The 19,105-nt window shown below is 36.7% G+C and overlaps 1 protein-coding gene across 4 annotated transcripts in view; it reads left to right on the top strand.

Moving 5' to 3' along the window:
- Nucleotides 1–19,105, top strand: part of IFT80 (intraflagellar transport 80) — a 53,045-nt gene that overhangs the window by 9,445 nt on the left and 24,495 nt on the right. For 3 of the 4 annotated variants that reach the window (XM_086618051.1, XM_086618052.1, XM_086618055.1), the window contains 5 exons: nt 2,931–3,041; nt 5,283–5,351; nt 11,338–11,447; nt 12,002–12,091; nt 13,117–13,254. In XM_086618051.1, coding sequence (XP_086474177.1) covers nt 2,931–3,041; nt 5,283–5,351; nt 11,338–11,447; nt 12,002–12,091; nt 13,117–13,254 — 518 coding nt within the window. Of the gene's footprint in view, nt 1–2,930; nt 3,042–4,489; nt 4,556–5,282; nt 5,352–11,337; nt 11,448–12,001; nt 12,092–13,116; nt 13,255–19,105 lie in introns of those variants that run through there. The other variant, XM_086618054.1, reaches the window with a different exon arrangement.

Here is a 19,105-nt window from a genome sequence, read left to right on the forward strand (position 1 = left end):
AAAATTTTCCCTTTCTTAATTGTGTTTAAGGCAGTAAGTTCTAATTTGAAAACCTCTACTACCTCAGTGTTAAGTTGGAGAATAGAAGGCAGAGAAATCCATCAAAACATTGCTTCTGGACCAACCTCCAGGAGTGAATGCAGTGAAAAAAGGCAGTCACATCATTTGTCTGTCATAGGTTGTAAATTCACATGTTGGAAAAGTAAAGAAGTTGCAGAAATAAAGGTGACATCCATGAAAACTCGATTTGGCTCTGTTCTGGCTAAGTATTATGATACAGTTTTTAAATGCACAATCACAGTTTTTCCAGATGAGTTCTCTCCTAGTGCCTAAGGTAGACCCCTTTTTATGTGCAACTGTATTCTTTCCTGCTAGGCTACAATTTGCTGTGTTTCACTATTTGAAAGATGCCTTGTGAAAGAAGTGAGAGCTTGTGGAGTGGGAAAGGATGCAGAAGATTGGTAAACCAGTTGAATGTTTCCCCGTATAATAGGGTTTCATCCTGTACTCTGTGACATGGCCCATTGTTTTCCTGATAATGTGACCTAACCCGAAGGATACGGTTGCTTGCCAACTGTCTGTTCTTTCATTTTAATTTATTTTTTCTTTTACGTGGTGAGAGATTTGCTTACAGAAGTAATGAGGTCTCACAGATTCTACCTGAGCCAGTGGAAGCTGTCGTTTCAATATATAAAATGCCATAGAATTCTTTATATCCTTAAAAAAATAATTCTGAATGTTTCAGATTGGATACTGAAAGTCGATGGATGCCTTTGAGTTAGATCTCTGGGCATGTTAGCTCCTGATTTGCAAAGCTCTTTTTTTTTTTTTTTTTTTTAGGGAAATTAGTGAAATATGTTCCTAATGGCTCAGCCACTGAATGATGAGTACTGTAGGTGATGGCATGAGAATATCCATAGTCCTATGATCAGATCACGTTTAAGTATTCTGCAGTGAAAAAGGTCTTGGCTAGAGATTGAACAAGTACACTAGTCATCAAAAAAGACATGGGATCAGAAAATAAAACGTTTTTTGATGTACCATTTTAAAACCAGAAAAGGCCATTTTAACAAGTTGATTGGAGAAAACAGAATTTAGCCATTGAATTCCTGTGAATTCAGTTATTGCTTATTCACAAAAAATGAGAATCTCAGACCTGAGAGGTGTTCTATAAAATAACTGATGCATTAATTACATAATATATATTTTATAATTGTAAAATAAGATAATGCATTCAATGTAGAATACCAGTACTGAAAATTTTAGGAAACTAGAAGCTAACTGAATGAGGAAGAAGTGGTCTCAGTAATAATATTAGTTCTGTGAATTCAGAAGAAAATGAGATTAACTAGCTGTTCAGAGTACTCTGGTGGATATGAATATAAGTGGTAAATAAAAGCAAAAATGTGTAGCTGTGTGTGGTACTTAAAATCATTCAAATAAACTGGTTTTATACAATAAAATGGTTTTATACAAATGGTTTTATACAAACCATTCTTTTTTCAGTGTTAAAAATCTTTTCCTTGGAAATCTTGCATCGGGAGATTTGGCTGGATGATTGTGCCTTTTGGTTTGTGTACTTAAAAGTAAAAGGAAGACAAAGTGTGATTGTATTAATTTGAATAATACCATGGAGAGCCCTGATGTGTTTCATGGTTATTTTCTGACAGATCTACCAGAATGCTGCTGCTTTGTTTTTAGTCTGGCTTTGTTTTTCCTTTGTGGATTTTTTTTGTGGTGTGTTTTGTTTTTGTTTTTGTTTTTTAGATTGAAATGCAAAATAAAATATGAGAAACCTGAACACAGTAAGAGTTATTTCAAGCTCCTGGCAGTGCAGGCCACCTAAATTTTGCCATCTTGGCTGCTGTGATTCGAATGTGCATTTAGTGTGGGGGTGTCAGGTGGTTTTACCTTCTACACAGGTCATAGTCAGCCCAGTTACCAATTGCATGCACATACTGGTCTTGATAATGTGGTCTTTTATTGAAACAGTCAGGTATTTAGTTTCTGGTTCTGGCTCATCAGGTATGGCTTGTTTTGTAATTCATATCCCCCAGGTGGATGTTATTAATGGAAAATTATCTGAAGTGATGGAGCATTTGCACACACTTAGTGTGAGGTATCTGTGTACTGGTTATCTCAAAGAACTCTGGTCACTCTGGAATTTGCTTGTAGTGGCTCGCTGTCTGGCAGATTATATACAATAATTTTTAGAGAATTTTGGTTTTAAAGCAGTTAACTTGAATCACTGAACTATTCTAGGCCATGCTCTTGTTCTGCCACGTGTTTCCAAGTCCTCCTTTGTCTGCTCTTTGGTCCAGTTTAAATTTGATCTTCCTGGATTTAAGCAACATCCCTCATTTGGAAAGAAAGACTTCCTCATGCTTCTGTTGAAATCATTAATAGCTTTGTTTTTGGCTTCTGTGAATTTCCATAACAGCTCCATAATGCGAGCAGGAATACTTCCTCAGAGCAACACAGCGCTGGTCGGATTGTTGTAGCTTTTCCATTATCCTTTCGGTGCTGAGTGATTTTTCAGATCTTAAAAAAAGAAAATACAAGGGCTCTCCTGGGCTGCAGCGTGTGGACCTCTGTTTGTCAGCTCTCAGGCAACGAAATAACAGCAGGCAGTTGTGTCCCCAGGGAAACTTTAGAGCTACATAAGAAAAATCTGAAGGTAAAACAAAGATTAGTACCAAAAGGAAAAGAAAAAAAAAAAAAAAAAACCAACGTTGTAGCTAGTTTACAAGTAGTTCTTCTGCAAGTGCTCATTTGTTTGGGCTAATGATAGCTGTGAACAACATAATTGCATGTTTTGTTCTTTTGTTGTTGTTGGTTTCTTGTTTTGTGTGTGTATTTTTAACCATTACAGTCGTAAATACCGATCCACAAAATGAGATGTACAATTTGTATCTTGAACTTTTGTTTAGGGAAGTTCCACTTGATTTCAAAGTTAGGAAGAGTGGAGAAAAGCGTAGAAGCACACTGTGGAGCTGTACTTGCAGGAAGGTGGAACTATGAAGGAACAGCACTGGTTACAGGTAAGCGTTCTTCTAATGACGTGTTTGGAAAACTAAAATAACAGGAGAACTATTTCAAAATAAAGCCTTTTGGTTTTTTGATACACAGCGTTGATGTGCCATGAAGAAGTGTAAGGGTAGAAAAATATAGTACTAAACAAAATCTATGAAAAGTAAGTGCTTTCCACAAAACGTATGGAATGCAAGTGAGATTATTATTCTGTGGGATAGACACAGTAGAATGTTTTGGAAAGATAATTTAATCCTTTTGAAGATGTAATCCTAAATTTCATCGTTTAGATTGTAGTTACATTGAATTTCAGTGAATAAAACTGACTCTGTTAAGTGTTCACACACCGGTCTGTCTCAAAATTCTCATGAGAAGGGGAGAAATGGAAACTCAAAATCAACCATATACATGAAGTTAGCTACAATAAGTTGCTTTTTATGTCTTCATTATCACCGGTGTTATTATCACCGTGTTTAATAGAAGGCAGTTTTGCACAATTTGAGAAGAATGTTGTCTGTTTTAATCAATAGAAGATCTAGTAAAAAATACATCTTTTTTAGTGATCCTATTTATTAGCTGTTATCCTATTTACTTGAAAGTCAATGTTTTTAAAGCAGAGTGCTTAGATGTTTTTGTGGATGTTCGGTACTTCTGAAAGGAGAATGTTGGATTAATTTTTTTACTTTTCTGTTACTAAAAAGGTTTCTAAGGTGGTACATGTGTATCCCTGCACATGGCATTTGGGATTTTTTAGCTGGCAAAGTTTACTGAGGCCTCATGAGCATCTTGAATGTTCCTGTGCTTAATTATTCTTTCTTAATTATTAGGAGTGGTGTAGGTCCAGCTACAGTATCACGCTCTTCTGTATTGGAGCTGGGAGAGTCATCTCCCAGTGTCTGCATCTCTACAGGTCTTTTTGTCCTAAATCTTTTGGCAATTAGTTGCTTTTGGCATTTTTGTCAAAAACTTTTATCTTGATGTTAGGGGGAAGTTAATTAAATTTCCTGTGACAGACTTCTCCTTTACATGATTTCTGTTGGTGTCAGAATTTTCTGCAGCCTCCTGTTGATCTAGCACAGCTGATTTATTTGGAAAAATTCCAATTCAGTCCAGAAGTACTGAAGATAATTTTGGATCTGCTTGTTTCCAGACTCAGTCTGACTCTAAAACGCTGCTTCAAGGATCGCTGTCTGGCATGTTCCTCTGAAATCCCAGAGGGATAGAAATATTGTTCTTTTTAAAGACGGATTTGCCTCAGGAACTTCTTTCCTTTTTTTTGAAAGACTGCATGACACTTATGGGGAGCATGGGAATTCATCACCATATCCAAACAGTGTACTCTGAGAAGATCAACTACTCTTGTACCGCAACTATGCTTTGAGGAAGAGTTAAAATATTCTTTATGACTCTATTTTAACAGTATCAAATGTGCACAAATAAGATTTAAAAAAAAAAAAAAAAAAAATTGTTACGCTTTTTAAACACTTCAAAGATACATTGGCCAGATATAAAAATCTGAAATCTGGTAAGTAAATTATCTTTGAATGGAAAAATGGCATTAAGTGTCCAGGTGCACCTTTTTTGTCATTAATTGAATCTGGGAGGCCTAATGAAGGCCCAGAGCTGTGCATTTTAAATGTGATAGCACAGTAGGAAAGGTGAGTTCTTAACGCACACATAGCTGTGCTGCATAGTGTGTAGGAACTGAATCTTCAATAAGTCAACTAAGTTTCCTTATTAAACACATGGTTACGTTACAAAATTTAAGCCTTCCAGATGGACCCTTCAGTTATCTCCAGTTTCACCATTTATCAACTGTGAAGCTTCCAGTTTAATACATAAAATCTGCTCCTGCTCTCTTCGGACTCCTCAGAGACTCATTTAATCAGTGTCTGGGCCACTGGACTGTAAATAGATAAAAAATATTAGCAATGCTAAATAGAAAATACAGAACTTGGAATACTTAAATAGTGATGGGCTTTGTCTTCCCAGGAGCAGCTTTAGATAAGAAGACTGTAGGGATTTTCAGGAGAGGAGGAAACTTGTTGATAATAGCAGAAGAACAGTCTTAAATATTTTTTTTTCTCAATATTCTATGTATTTGTGCATTAGGAAGACTGCATAAACAATATTTACCTGGAGGAAGACCTGGACTTATTTTAACTGGAGCGTTTCCTTCTATTTATGGAAGTGCTATGTTTGTTAGGCTGATGGTTGCATTTAAGTTGACTATTTCTGTGATAACTTTACAGTTGGGGAAGATGGCCAAGTGAAAATCTGGTCTAAAAGTGGAATGCTGAGATCCGCTTTAGCTCAGCAAGGTAAGTTAATTTTCTTAAAGTTCCATTGGAACTTTTTAATTTGGAGTATTTTGTTATGTATTTAAATAACAGACCCTAAATCTGGCAGTAATGATTTGTTTAAGGATCTTAAGGCTTGGATAAACTGAACTAAAATCAAATGTAAATCGTAGTGGAATACGGGGGAAACTGGAGTTTTAATAAGATTATTATCTTAAAAAAATTTTTCTTCAATTTAGAATGATTATGTTTTTAGACAGTAGTTTCAGTTCCACCCTAAGGATGCTGGAGAGGCTAAAGAATTAAAAATAAAATAAAATCCAGCTTTTAATACCAAACCATGGACTCTGATGGTGAAACTGAAAAAAAGGTCTCTAAAAGCTTTGCAAGAATGCTTGAAAGATGCAGAGTGCCTGTAGGTTAGTTCCTCTGAACTTCAAAACTCTCTACAGCCCGTGGTTCATCTGTCTATTTAACCCAGTAACTAATTTAGTATATGCAAACAGTCCCAGTGAAGTGAAACGATCCCTGTGCTTAAGTTCTTTGTTGAAATGGGGCCATGGAGACCTAACCTTGATCTTGGCTTTGTAACTACAGTTTTAGGCACACTAGAGCATTCCAGTTATTTTTGTTTAAGTCAATTTAAAATCACATTATTGTAAAGTGCAACAGTGGAAGCTGCAGGTACATATTTATACAAATGATGTTTCGTATTTTTAAAAAGCTATTTTTTATAATCACAATTTCTAACATTTTTGTACTGTTTCAGTGAAGATACTGAGCTAGATTTTGTTTTTCAGACTTCATACATTGAGATCATGTGACCTCTTGACATTTTTTAAGAAACCACATGCACCTGGGGTTGGGTTAAATGTCAGACCTTTATCTCTTTCTAAAACAAATTATCTAAATTCTTTCAACCTGTTGAAGGCATTTTAACCACAGGAGTGAATGTAAAATGTATTTCAATTCTGTTAAGGAAGTTCATATTTAGAGGTAATGTTTTTTCATGCTTACAATGTAAAAAGATAAGCCAACTGAACTCTAATTTTTGAAAAAAAAAAAAAAAAAAGTTGAAACACACTTCGCTATTTCTCAGTTGATATGTTTCAAGCTTTTTTCTGTGTAACTCTGTTTATCTGAGGTTCGATGAAGCTTACAAAGTAAGAGACATGTTCTAGTTTGAAATCCACAAGCTGAATTTTCATTGATTTCTTAGAGTTTCTGGTACAGTATAAAAGTACAGTTGAATCCCCATGAAATAATTGTCTTTTTGTATTTGTGTTTTAAGGTAATATCCCGTGAGGCTCAGAAACCCTTTAAACTTTAAATTTTATAGGATCAGATTCCCACAGCCCCCTCTGTAAGCTACTGACACACTCGGAATCAGGATAAGATTCTGCAGAAATTACGTTGTTTAAGAAAGGTATATCATGTTTGAGTTAATTTTTCACTGCCTTTATCATCTCCTTGAGAAATTAAAGGATTCCCATGGCCAACATTCTTTCTACTCGTTCCATTCTTTGTATTAGAAATAAATTTTCAGGCTCTTATCTTTGGATGGTGGTCCACATGCCTATTCTATCTTTGGGTTTTTGTTCACTACAAAAACATGAACATACGTTTTTCCCTTTTTTAGCTTTTTCAGTACGTATATGGAGTGCTCTGGTTGTGTGTCCTTCCATCATGCCAAGCCATGGAATAAAGTTAGTGTGACACCGTAGCCTCTACTGCATTCAGCCTCCAGCTGTAATATTGCCGTTAAGGCTGTGTTGTTCTTTGAGCCTGCTCTTACTTCTTCATCCCTAGATTATCTGCATAGTCTTCCTTTTGTTCCTCCTTTCCCTTAAACTGGAAGCTTTTTTAAAAAAATGCTGTATTTGCAATCCTGTGGGCTTCTAGCTGACACGGTGTACTGATACATTTTGATGAGGTAATATTTTTTCGTGGATCTCGGTGGTGGTGTATGTTGGTAACCCACATCATTATGCTTAAAGCAGGATTTCTCTGTGTTTTCTGTGATGTACAAATTGCAGCATGACACCGTGCTCAAAGCATCCGTTTTCCTTTGGAGAGAGGCACAGAACTGTGAAGAGTAGCATGTATTGAAGGTCTGCATTTGAACGAGAAGGTAGCTCTGTGAGCACAAATTTTTCTGGTGCTTTGTAGACTCTGACACCAAGATCGTTTGGGGTGAGGTCTGTAGAGTCAGTGGTGCCACCTGCACCGAGTCCTTTGCAGGCCAAACATCTGGTTAGTAGGACACGTGCCGAGATCACAGTTGCATAGACTCTCTTGAGGTGTCTGTCTAAAATTGTTACTGCTGAGGTTCGTGGCTCTCTCGCCCTCCAAGTCCTCTACAGAGTCAAAGGTGTTGGTCAAACTGGAAATGAAGTAGAGTGCCATTGTGCCTTCGTCACGACAATCAAGCTTATTCTGCAGCGCCGTTTCTTTAGCTTATCCCACCAGTGAAGCTGACAGCTTTGCTGATAACGTTACTCTTACTCCAGGATCTGAGAATCTTCAGGGAAAGCAAGCAAGCCTCATGGATCCACCCCAAGTGTTTCATCGCTAGAGCACCTGCTTCGATCCTGGTGACTATTCTGATGTCCCTAATTCCGGTCAAGACAGGGGTGATTCCTTGCAGGAAGGTCGTATTTTAAATCCACGGAATGACTTTGTTTCTTGTGCTATGAAAACTATTTCTTTAAGAGCAGTTGGGGAAGGACGTCACCATAACCTTTACGAAAATATACCTACGTTGTGCCGGCCAAGTCAGTGCTCTCCATGTGCTTTTTGGTTCTCGGTGAAGCCATAACCTCCCGTGATAAAAAACACTTGTCTGTGGATAATGATATTTAAATGACCTGTTGTTTGTGTGTCACACATTCTGCCAGTTTACCTCAGATGGCTTTCTCGTTCTTCAGGTGATTTCTGTCACCTTTCTTTCAAACTGGATTTGTCATCTGGTACTCTTAAGACCATATCTTTCTTGAGCACTTATCTTTTGGCCCTGCTGACTTTCTGATGGGCTTCCAGTGACTAGTATGCTGAGTAAGCACCAAGGGACAACATGAATAGTTGATGTACAGGTTGCCTTTTTGAATAATGGAAGCAAAATCACAACAGTTGCAATGTAAACAGCTTAATTACAACATACGTACTGTGAAGTGGAACTTACTTTTTAAGGGACCGTGTCCTGGGCTGCATCCAAAGCAGCGTGGGCAGCAGGTTGAGGAAGGGGATTCTGCCCCTCTGCTCTGCTCTCGTGAGACCCCACCTGGAATACTGCGTTCAGCTCTGGAGTCCTCAACACAAGAAGGACATGGAGCTGCTGGAGCGAGTCCAGAGGAGGCCACGAAGATGATCCGAGGGCTGGAGCACCTCTGCTATGGAGACAGGCTGAGAGAGTTGGGGCTGTTCAGCCTGGAGAAGAGAAGGCTCCGGGGTGATCTTATTGCAGCCTTCCAGTACTTAAAGGGGCCTACAGGAAAGCTGGAGAGGAACTTTTTGCAAGGGCGTGTAGTGATAAGACAAGGGGAAATGTCTTTAAATTGAAAGAGGGGAGATTTAGATTGGATCTAAGGAAGAAATTTTTCACTCCGAGGGTGGTGAGGCACTGGGACAGGTTGCCCAGAGAAGCTGTAGATGCCCCATCCCTGCAGGTGTTCAAGGCCAGGTTGGATGAGGCTTTGAGCAACCTGGTGTAGTGGAGGGTGTCTCTGCCCATGGCAGGGGGGTTGGAACTGGATGATCATGGAGGTCCCTTCCAACCCAAACCATTCCATGATTCTATGACAGGTGTGTTCCAAATGCAGCTCTTATTTTTTGTGCTGCCATAGAGACATGCTGCTACTCCTGTGAAAGTAGGAAGCCTCACGCAGACTTACTGTTGTAATTACTGAAGTATCTGCTGTGGCCGAGGGTGTCAGAGTGACTGCTCTATCACAACTGTAGCTCTCTCTCTGCTCTATGCGTTGGCCGTGGGAATGATTCATTGGGGATGAACATCTGCTCGTAGAGCACTGAGATGTGTAAAGTCCACCCTGTGTGCTTAATGCTGATGTTCCTTCTTCAGGTCTTCTCCCAGACCACCTTTTCTGCTTTTCTCACTTCTTTTCTCAGAGTATTTTTTCCTGAAACTGTTTATCCACCAATGCAATTCACTGCAGTTTGTTCTGCTGAATTTTTCTTTCCACAGCAATGCAATGTGTTGGCAGTCTTTTCCCAACCAAGTTCTTGTTAAGTGCAGAAGGAAATGAGTTAACTTAGCTCCTGCTGTTAAGCTCTGGAAATTGTGGTTAAGTAGTCAGCCATCATAAAAAAGTTAAACATTTGGTTTAAATATAAAAGCCTTCTGATTGTTAAATCAGTGTTAGAGCAGGACAAAAATTAGTTTATTTAGAATTTCTGTGCAGCTGGTGACAGAATTTATGTCATTTTCAACATAAATTGCTGCCAGTAGGAAAATAGCTAGTGCCAGATTTACTTAATGTATGTTGTATGTTTCTATGAGTTGTCTCCTATAATGGTTGACAAGTTAAAAAAAAAAAAAATTACATCATTCTGTATTTCTAAGTAACAAAATAAATGCCTTCCTAAAAGAAATTATATGAAGTACAAAAATATTCAAGAGCAATGACACCAGATCTCAGTTTAGAGTTTGGATATTTGGAAGCTCAATTGCTGAATTGATGTGGCTGTAATAAAATCAGATTTTTGTTCAGAGAGAAAAGTTGAAGACTTAAGTGGTAAAATATTAGATGATGTTAGGACAGTTGATATCACAATTCAATCACTTAAGTATCTACTTCTCATGGAAATATTCACATAAAAAGATATTCCTGAGTAATTTTTTGAAATGTAACTTAATATGCCAAAAGCATCTCTGAAAATTTTACCCATTGAGAGCATTTCTTAAGCCTTTTGGGTTTTTTTATTGCCATAGATGTACAAAAAATGGTTTATTTGCTCAATTTTAATTCACTTGACCAACTTGACATTTATCAGCTGAATTATGCATGACTCCCTAATAAGTGCGTATCTCTGAGAATTTAGGATATTTTGTTTCCATTTTCCTCTTCTAAAATCATGAAATTGTCATACACAAATTTTTAGATTGTAAAAATTGCCCTTTCTGAGATTTCTGATCTCTCAAACACAGCTTTTGGGGTATAATTCAGTTGTGCTAATGTAGGTGTACCGTTATTGCCATTTGAGGTTCACTGGGCTACTCTCCCTAACCTCCAGATCTATCCCAGAAGGAGATGGATCTGCTCCAGGTCCTGTGTTATATCTGTAAGCTCCACATGGGTGTCTGAGCATGCGCTGGGTGCATCACACCACTTAGGTGCTTGCGTTTTGACAACAGAGTTGCATCTTCAAAGACCTCATTTCTGCCAGTGAGAATATTAAGTCTGTTAGGGAAAAACAGATGCCTGAAATAATCCTTCTCTTTCCCATTTCAGAAGATATGGAAGCAAGTTTTACAAAAAGTAAAGAATTATATAGTTATATAGTCTCCCTCCTTGCAGTTTTGTGTGCGCTGTTTCCGTGTCCTGTAATGTTGAGACTGTGCTGAAACTTGCTGTCCATTGCTACAGGGTTTTGCTGTGATAGAAATAAATGCTTGGACATTCTCTTGAATTCATAACATCATCATAGAATCATGGAATGGTTTGGGTTGGAAGGGACCTCAAAGATCATCCAGTTCCAACCCCCCTGCCATGGGCAGGGACACCCTCCACTACACCAGGTTGCCCAAAGCCTCATCCAACCTGGCCTTGAACACTGCCAGGGATGGGGCAGCCACGGCTTCTCTGGGCAACACGGCCGTAAGTGCAGTCAGACAGTGTGGAGGACAAACAGTTGCCCCTTGTTTGGCTTTCTCCCACTCCTGAGTTTTTGATGTGTGGTTTTAAGTCACCAGTTTGAAGTGGCTATAGCTTTTTCTGTATAATTTGATCCGATAAGTCATAAGAAATGTTTTCTTTCTTTCTGTCTGCAGGAACACCAGTGTACTCAGTCGCCTGGGGACCTGATTCTGAAAAAGTTCTCTATACTTCAGGGAAGCAGCTGGTTATTAAACCTCTTCAGCCAAATGCTAAAGTTTTGCAGGTATCATTAATACATTAACATCGTCTCACACTTCCATGTGAAAAATTTTTCCAGTTATTTAGAGTTTTGCCAAACATAAAATGTTTGCGCTAAAATTTTCCATGCAACATGTGTACCATTCATTCCTCCCCACCCCTTTTAGTTTTTTTTCGAGAATAAGGAGATTGTTCATTTTTCTAAACTAAAAAAATCGTGACAATTTCTGCAGTGGATGTTCTTCAGGCATGTGATTAAGCATGTCCCTTATTTCCCTTTTTGTAAACAAAGAAAAAGCAAAAGGATACAGAAAGCTTTCCATTTGTTACAAAAAGGCAGAAAGATACAGAAGCAATTGTTCAGAACATGCTTTTAGTGCAGATTTTTGTGCCTTGTTCAGGCTGTATTGAATTTATTATTTTTATTTTTGTTTTTGTCACATCTGTGCACTTGTACTGTTGGAAACCCTGATCTACGTTGGAGTGTATGAATGCTAGTAAATGATGAATAATAAATATTAAAAATAGAAGTTGTCAGACTTGTTACATCTATGTTTAATTTATTTTTTTCCATTTCAGTGGAAAGCACATGATGGACTTATTTTAAAAACTGACTGGAACTCAGTTAATGATCTTATTCTTTCTGCAGGTGAAGATTGTAAATATAAGGTGAGTTTTTAACTTGTTAGGGGAAACTAAATGGCCCATAAAGATATTAGGTGTTCTGCCATTTTCTAATTTTAATAATACTTCGAAGCTTAAAATTAAATGAGAAATCTTTTAGTTTGCAAGAAAAACTTGTTACTCTAAGTTGTACTATTTGTAAATACATCTTGCTCTGTCTAGTAGCATAAAATTAGAAATGTTTTTTGCAAAACATACAGCAGAATAAAAATAGGTAAAATGCAAGTGAAACAAACTCTGAAAGGAAAATATGTAGAAATATAGAAATGATTACTTGAAATAGTACAAGCTATGTTATATACTAGAAAAGGTAGTGACATATAAAATTAGAGGAGATAAAGCTACTGTTTTCTATTACAGAGGCATTAGTGAATCCCTTAGGAAGTTTTTTGGTTAGAATATTCTGTATCCAAAATAGAAAGCACATATTGTATTTCTTCCTTTAAGAAGGAACTTATTTCTAATTGTATCATATGTTGATTCTACCATTCTCTAAGTGTATAATGACCGTGATAAAAACATATACAATTAAGAAATTCTAAAAAAAATAAAATTATCAAAGTGTTAAAATCAAATTACTTCACTCTGTGAATTGGCTTCCTGGTATTCTGTTGATTTTAACCAGTGAGAAAATCTCTTTGGTCTGGAAATTTTTAGAGATGCTTCGCATTGTTGGGAAGTGAGTGTAAAGGGAATAAACCTTGTGGTTATTTTACAGGCTTGGAGTAGTTTGCAGGTAACAAAACTAATTAGTTCAAAATATTTTATACATTTGCCATAGCTGCAAAGCAAAGTCTATTGTGTTAAACAAATCAATATTGATTTAGAACAACCTTTAATGAAAAATGATTTATTATATGTGCCATTTTGCTAGTTACACAAAAACACTCTGAAATAACGTAGTATATTTCTACAACTTCTGTGATCATGACGGAAAATGCTAGTTCTAGAGTTAGTAAAGCTACACCCAAACTATGTTCAAATAGATGGATATTTAATTTTTCTTAAAGGTTTGGGACAGTTACGGCCGTCTACTGTACAGCTCACAGCCCCATGAATATCCTATAACATCCGTCGCCTGGGCTGTGGATGGAGAATTATTTGCTGTTGGGTCTTTTCATACTTTGCGTCTGTGTGATAAAACTGGGGTAAGTAACAACCCTGAGAAGCAGCAGATGTGGAATTGTACAAATTCATTGATAATTAAGTATTCCTGAGGATGTATGTGTACAGGCAGGTATTTTTAGTAGCAAAAACTAGTCATGACTTCCAGCACCTTTCTACTGGGTGCAGCTGATGAAGATATTGCCTTCTTGATCTGCTTAGCTGCACTTCTAAATATGTTTTGCGTTGGGTAAAATGGTTTTTATAACGTTTTACCTTTCAGGACATTAAATTTTTCTCTGTGTTTTTTAGCTTTTTTCCTTAAAAACACAAAGAGTTTACAAGCATCTCTTGTAAGGCAATCATAAAATGCAGTTATTAACCATAATAGCAACCTGGTGTAGTGGAGGGTGTCCCTGCCCATGGCAGGGGGGTTGGAACTGGATGGTCTTCAAGGTCCCTTCCAACCCAAACTATTCTATGATTCTGTAAAAAGCAAGGAGTGGATAACAATAACCTACCTTAAAGAAGGAGATAGAACAACAGTGTCCTGTGCTTTTATTATTTAGCTTTTTTCCTTAAAAAGACTAAGATTTGGGAAGCACATCTCATGAGGAGATCACAAAATGCGATTGTCACTACAGCTAAAGCAGCAGTAGAAGAGGAGCTAAGAGAACATCCGTGTTTCTGCTTCTGATGGCTAGACAAGGCACAGTTTTCCAAGCTAAAGACCTACTTTAATCCTCTCATCCGAGTGTCTCTGTTACTTCTGAACTATTGCGAGAGAAGAAAAGCTCCTTTAGGAGATACATTTTTTTTTTCCTCTTCTTTTTTTTGTTGTTGTTGACCGAGAGTGTTTTTTTCAACTTGGTCTCCAATTAAAATTACTATAATGCAGTGTCATCTACCTTCATTGGAATTCTGCACAGGTTGACCTGACTATCTCTGTGCATTTCCTGTGGTTCTGCAGCTTTTTGTTCAGCCTCATGTTGCATCGAACCTTGCTGTTTTGGGACTTGTATTGTCCCGTTCTCTACCTCTTTTCTTGCTGTGTTTGTTGCTCTTTTGCTCAGATTGGGAAAACAGCATTTGCTGTGATGTTTTCAGGCATCTTCAGTACAGCATGGTTCTCCTGACCATGAACTTGGACTATGTGTTTTGAGTATTTTTCCATTGATGAAGAGGAGCCTTTACAAATTACATGAGAAGAGGCATGCAGGATAAGATTGCACTTTTTGTGCTGATTCTGGTTTCAGTCATCTTTGCTGACAGTAAGTGTAAGCTAGGTGTTAAATTTGAAGTAGGAATTGCTTCTATTTTCTGTGCCTTTACTTGCTTTGAAAATTTCCTAGTGCTACTTAATCTATATAAGTAAAATTTGACGATAATTATCTTGAAGGAAAAGTACTCACATGCAATTTTCTTTTGGAAGGTATTTTCCAATTTTGAAAAAAGTTGTTTTATTTTGGTATCTATATTTTTAAGATATTTTTTTTAATGTTAAAGAGATTTTTATTACCCGTTTGTTACTAGAAAGTTCAAAAGAGTAAAGTAGTAAGTGCTGTTGGAGACTGAGGTATGAAATTGTGCAAAAGGTTGGGGTACTACTTACACAGTTAGAAAAGATATCGAAGCAGGTATAAAAGATAATGAAGTAAAGAAGACATTTCCTGTGTCTTTGGTATAAGGCTGGAGAGCAGATTGCAATTTCCAACGTGTAATGTTTTCTGTCGTTGAAATTATTCTTTTTGAAGAAGATATATCTTACTGTTAGATTTATCCGTGTCTGTTTTGTTCAGAATTGGGTACTATTTCTCTTTGCAGAAGAAAATGGATAAATTGTCACTATGCATGCAGTCATAAGATTGTGCAGTGATGCCTCTGCTGTTAGAGGGTGGGATACTCAGATGGTTGTTAAGTGGCTACATCACCAGTGGGGACATCTTTTCCTCTCCCTGGCATGCTTCTGGTTGGGTTGATGTTAGACATTGAGGGTGGGATTTTGTCATTTTCTTTACCAGCTCAGTGTACACATCTGCTGATGCTCTTGCTGATTCCCTTAGAAGGGATCTTTAGGATTGCCTCAAAGCTTTTGTTCCTAGGTAAGGTGGACGGGAAGATTTTTCTCTGTTTAATATGCCACTTAACTCCACTTAAAATGTAATTAAAGCAGTGATCTACCCCGACTGTCACCTTTGCATCTCCCTGTATAAATATGCTGTGGTAGAAGTGTTTAGGTACATATACCATATTTCACTGGATGAAGCCAAATAAGGTATATTTGTATAAGCTATATTAGTATAATTACATCTGGTTGAACTACCTTATGTAACATATATTGATTTAAACAATCAGACTAGCCATTAGTACTTTCTTCTCATAACAGCACTTTAAACCATGCCCTCTTCTTCCACAACCATTTTCCATCTCCTTTCTGAGTACTGGATCACTGAGCTATATCAGCAAGTGAAAAACTGAAATAAATATGCTCTTGTGTGAGTGAGGCCAACAATTTAAATTGCGTTTTGCACTTAATACAGATTTGTGCTTAAATGAGGCAAAGACTGGTGCAGCAGAAAAGGAAGAAAAATACCAGATTTCTTTTTCTGCTGTCATGTATACTGTTTTGTAGCATATAGCTTTTATTTCTGATCTTCAGGGCCTTAACTGTTTTTCTTGCTAGTTGTTATGTAATATAATTTACTGTAAGTATGGTTCCAACTCCTGCTAGCTGAAAACTAGTAATTTTTTAATCAGCATTTAATATTTAACAGACTTGTGGACTTTGTTTCAAATGTTAATGCAGATAGGTTTATTTTTTCATTAAATTAAGGGTTCTTTTACCTGGTTTATTATTCAACCCTTAAAGAAACAAAGACATGTACAGTAGCCAGTGCCAGATGCTTTTCTCTGTTTAGCAGCTAGGAATGATCATTTATTATCTTCAAAAGTCAGGATTTTTCATGAAAGTTTCTTTCCTGACGTTAAACGTAAATAGCTACTAAAGAACTAGCTTTGCTAGCATTGAGGGAAAGGGAAGAATGATTCACATACCACCAGAGTGATGGAGTTTGAAGAGAACCAGACCTGGCTTTTACTGGTCAACATAGACATTTTTATTATGTCTGATGTAATGGAGCTGTATTGGCAAATTGCTCCTCAGGGAGCCATCAGGCGATATACATGTCATTAACTCTTCTCTAGCATGTGTGTTCAGTTTGGGGACATAATTAAATTAAATTCTCTTGGTCTATGTTCTTTTCTCTGATTCATTTCTTTCTACCTGGATACTCTGTTCTAGCAGCTTCATGTTAAAAAAGAAAACTGCAAATATAATAGTAACTTTCAGACGTTTTGTTTCTTCATTTGAAAGTCACTTTTGCTTCGATAGCATTATGTATGCATCTAAAACAAATTATTATGACTATTCTACAGAATACCAAACAAAATATATTTAATGTTGAAATTTGTTGTCTGCTTTAGTGTCTGTGATCATTAATTCTGCAGAGAGTGCTAAGATTAGTTTTAAAGTATATACATTGAAATGTTAAGCTGGATGTATTGATAGATAGACTTTAGCCTTCCTGGTGTTCACAGCTTTTCAAAATCTAATCACTTGGATGGAGGGCAGTGCTTAAAAAGTTCATTTATGTAAGCTATTTCCTGTGGCTCTGCATGCTTCCCTTGACATTACTGATCAGGTCAAAATATTTACACAGTAAGAGATGGTAAGAATGACTGAAATTCACTGATTTCCTCCTTCCCTTCTCCACTCCCACGTTGGTATCTTAGAAAATGGACCATACCCATCTGTTCCAAAGACAGGTTGCTTTCCCAGTGCCTTGGAGAGCATAGAAGGATAACTGATGAAAAACTTTGAAGTGAAACACAGTGGTCAAATGAATCCTTCTAAAATTGCCATCAAAAGCTAGCAAAGATGGACATCAAATTTATGTTTTAATAACACTGATGTATTTGTGCATTTGTTTTGGGGAGGCCTTTTAGATTTTCTTCCATGAATGATTTGTTTACCCTTAATGGGGATTGATCAGTTTGATTTGGTTTTTGGTTGTTGTTATTTTCCAAATTAATTGTGCTCTTCTTGTTAAACATTTTTTTTTCTGGTGATGTTTATCTACAGTCTCTTTTCATAAATTAATTGACGTTGGTTTGACTGCTAGTCTTGCCCTTTCATTTACTTTTATCTTTATTTTGTCATTATGCTTAGCAAGTGCTTTGTAATGAAAGCGATTCTCTGCATAAATCTGTAAGTTCATGTGCTTAAATGATTATGTGTGTTCTACAAACTCTTTTATTACAGAATGAATTGTGGCCATTTTACTAGACTAGTAGTTTGTATATTTGGCTGATTCTGTTATATGTGGATTTTTATATTGCATAGCTTGCTCCTTGGAATGTCTAATTTTTCTAGAAATTCTATAAAAATCATTTGGAAAGCTTAATAAAATTTAGGGAATATCACCTGATGTCTATAGAAAATAAAGGAAAACATTCTGCAAGTGTAACAAATACTCCCCACCTGCCACCCCATTGAAAACAAGCGTGAGTGTGGTGCTATGGCTAAAAAATATTGAGCTCTGTGATAACATGTTTCCGTTCAGCTTTTTTTCAAGAAGATACAGACTTCAAATTAACGTAATCAACTTTCATTAAGTTCATGTCCAGGGTTGGACATATGTTAAATAGTTAGCAGTGCTTGTCCTTCATTCCTTATTTTTTAAACTATCAACAAATGGGGAAAAGAGTCACAGAATCATAGAATGGTTTGGGTTGGAAGAGACCTTAAAGATATCTGAGAGTTTTAAAACTGCAACATAGTAGGTATCTACAGAGAAGGTTTGAAAATAATGTGTTTAGCATTAAAGCCATGATTTTCATTCAGGACAGTAAATTGTGTGAATGTTGTAAAGTTAACATAATTTATCCTTTAAATTAACATCAGATATTAGACAAATGCAAGAGAGAGCAAGAATTTGAAAATGAATGTACACAGTGCATATGTTTTCATATTATTCCAACAGTGCTGAATTGTCCTAAACTAGAGCACTCTGAAACCCCAAGCAAATCTGTTTTCTATAGAATTACAACGAGCTTTGCTCCCATTACGTTTAGTTTTAGTCTTGTTTCACAGAGATATGCATTTGGCAGTGTAACAAAAACAAGGGTGTTTTCCTGCACTGTCTGTTTCATCTGCCTTTACTAACAGTCATGATCCTGAATTCTTTGTAGCTCAATAAAAGAAAAAATATTTCAGATAGGTTTCACATGGAGTTATGTTGTTGACCAATTCTTTCCAAGCTGGAATATTTTAATTTATTAGAATTGGCTAATGTCACTTCTGGAAGAAAATGAAAACATGTGGATCATTAATGGAAGTAATAATCTATTTAGAGAACTACATCAATGTTTCATTTTCTAAGGTTAAGAATTTATATTGGACAGTTTGTCATCCTATTTTCAGTTCTTAGGTGTAATAATTATGACAATGTGCTTGGATTTCAGGAGATTTCTAGATATCCTGTTTGGCTTTGTTCTTCCAATACACAGCTTAATACCTCACCTGGAGGTCGTGGCTTAATTCTTGATAATTCACATTAATTACTGGGTTCAAGACCAATAAAAGTTTAAGAAAGATACAGGAATCCTTCATAGTTCTGTACTTGTATAGTTGTGTCGAGGATAGTTTCTCCTCTTCAGGAGTGTAGCACTGGATTTCCTTACCTCCAGTTACGCAGATTGTCTCTTGTTTGTAGAATCTTGTGTGGATTCCTGCGTGGCAGGAATTGAAAGCCTGATAAGTCTTGTATTGTAAAATATCATTATATTGTACACTCAATAAAATATTTGGGGAGAGCCTTATGTAGACATATATAC

Source organism: Tauraco erythrolophus, chromosome 11 (genome assembly GCF_009769465.1).
Source record: "Tauraco erythrolophus isolate bTauEry1 chromosome 11, bTauEry1.pri, whole genome shotgun sequence".
NCBI classification, from domain to species: domain Eukaryota; kingdom Metazoa; phylum Chordata; class Aves; order Musophagiformes; family Musophagidae; genus Tauraco; species Tauraco erythrolophus.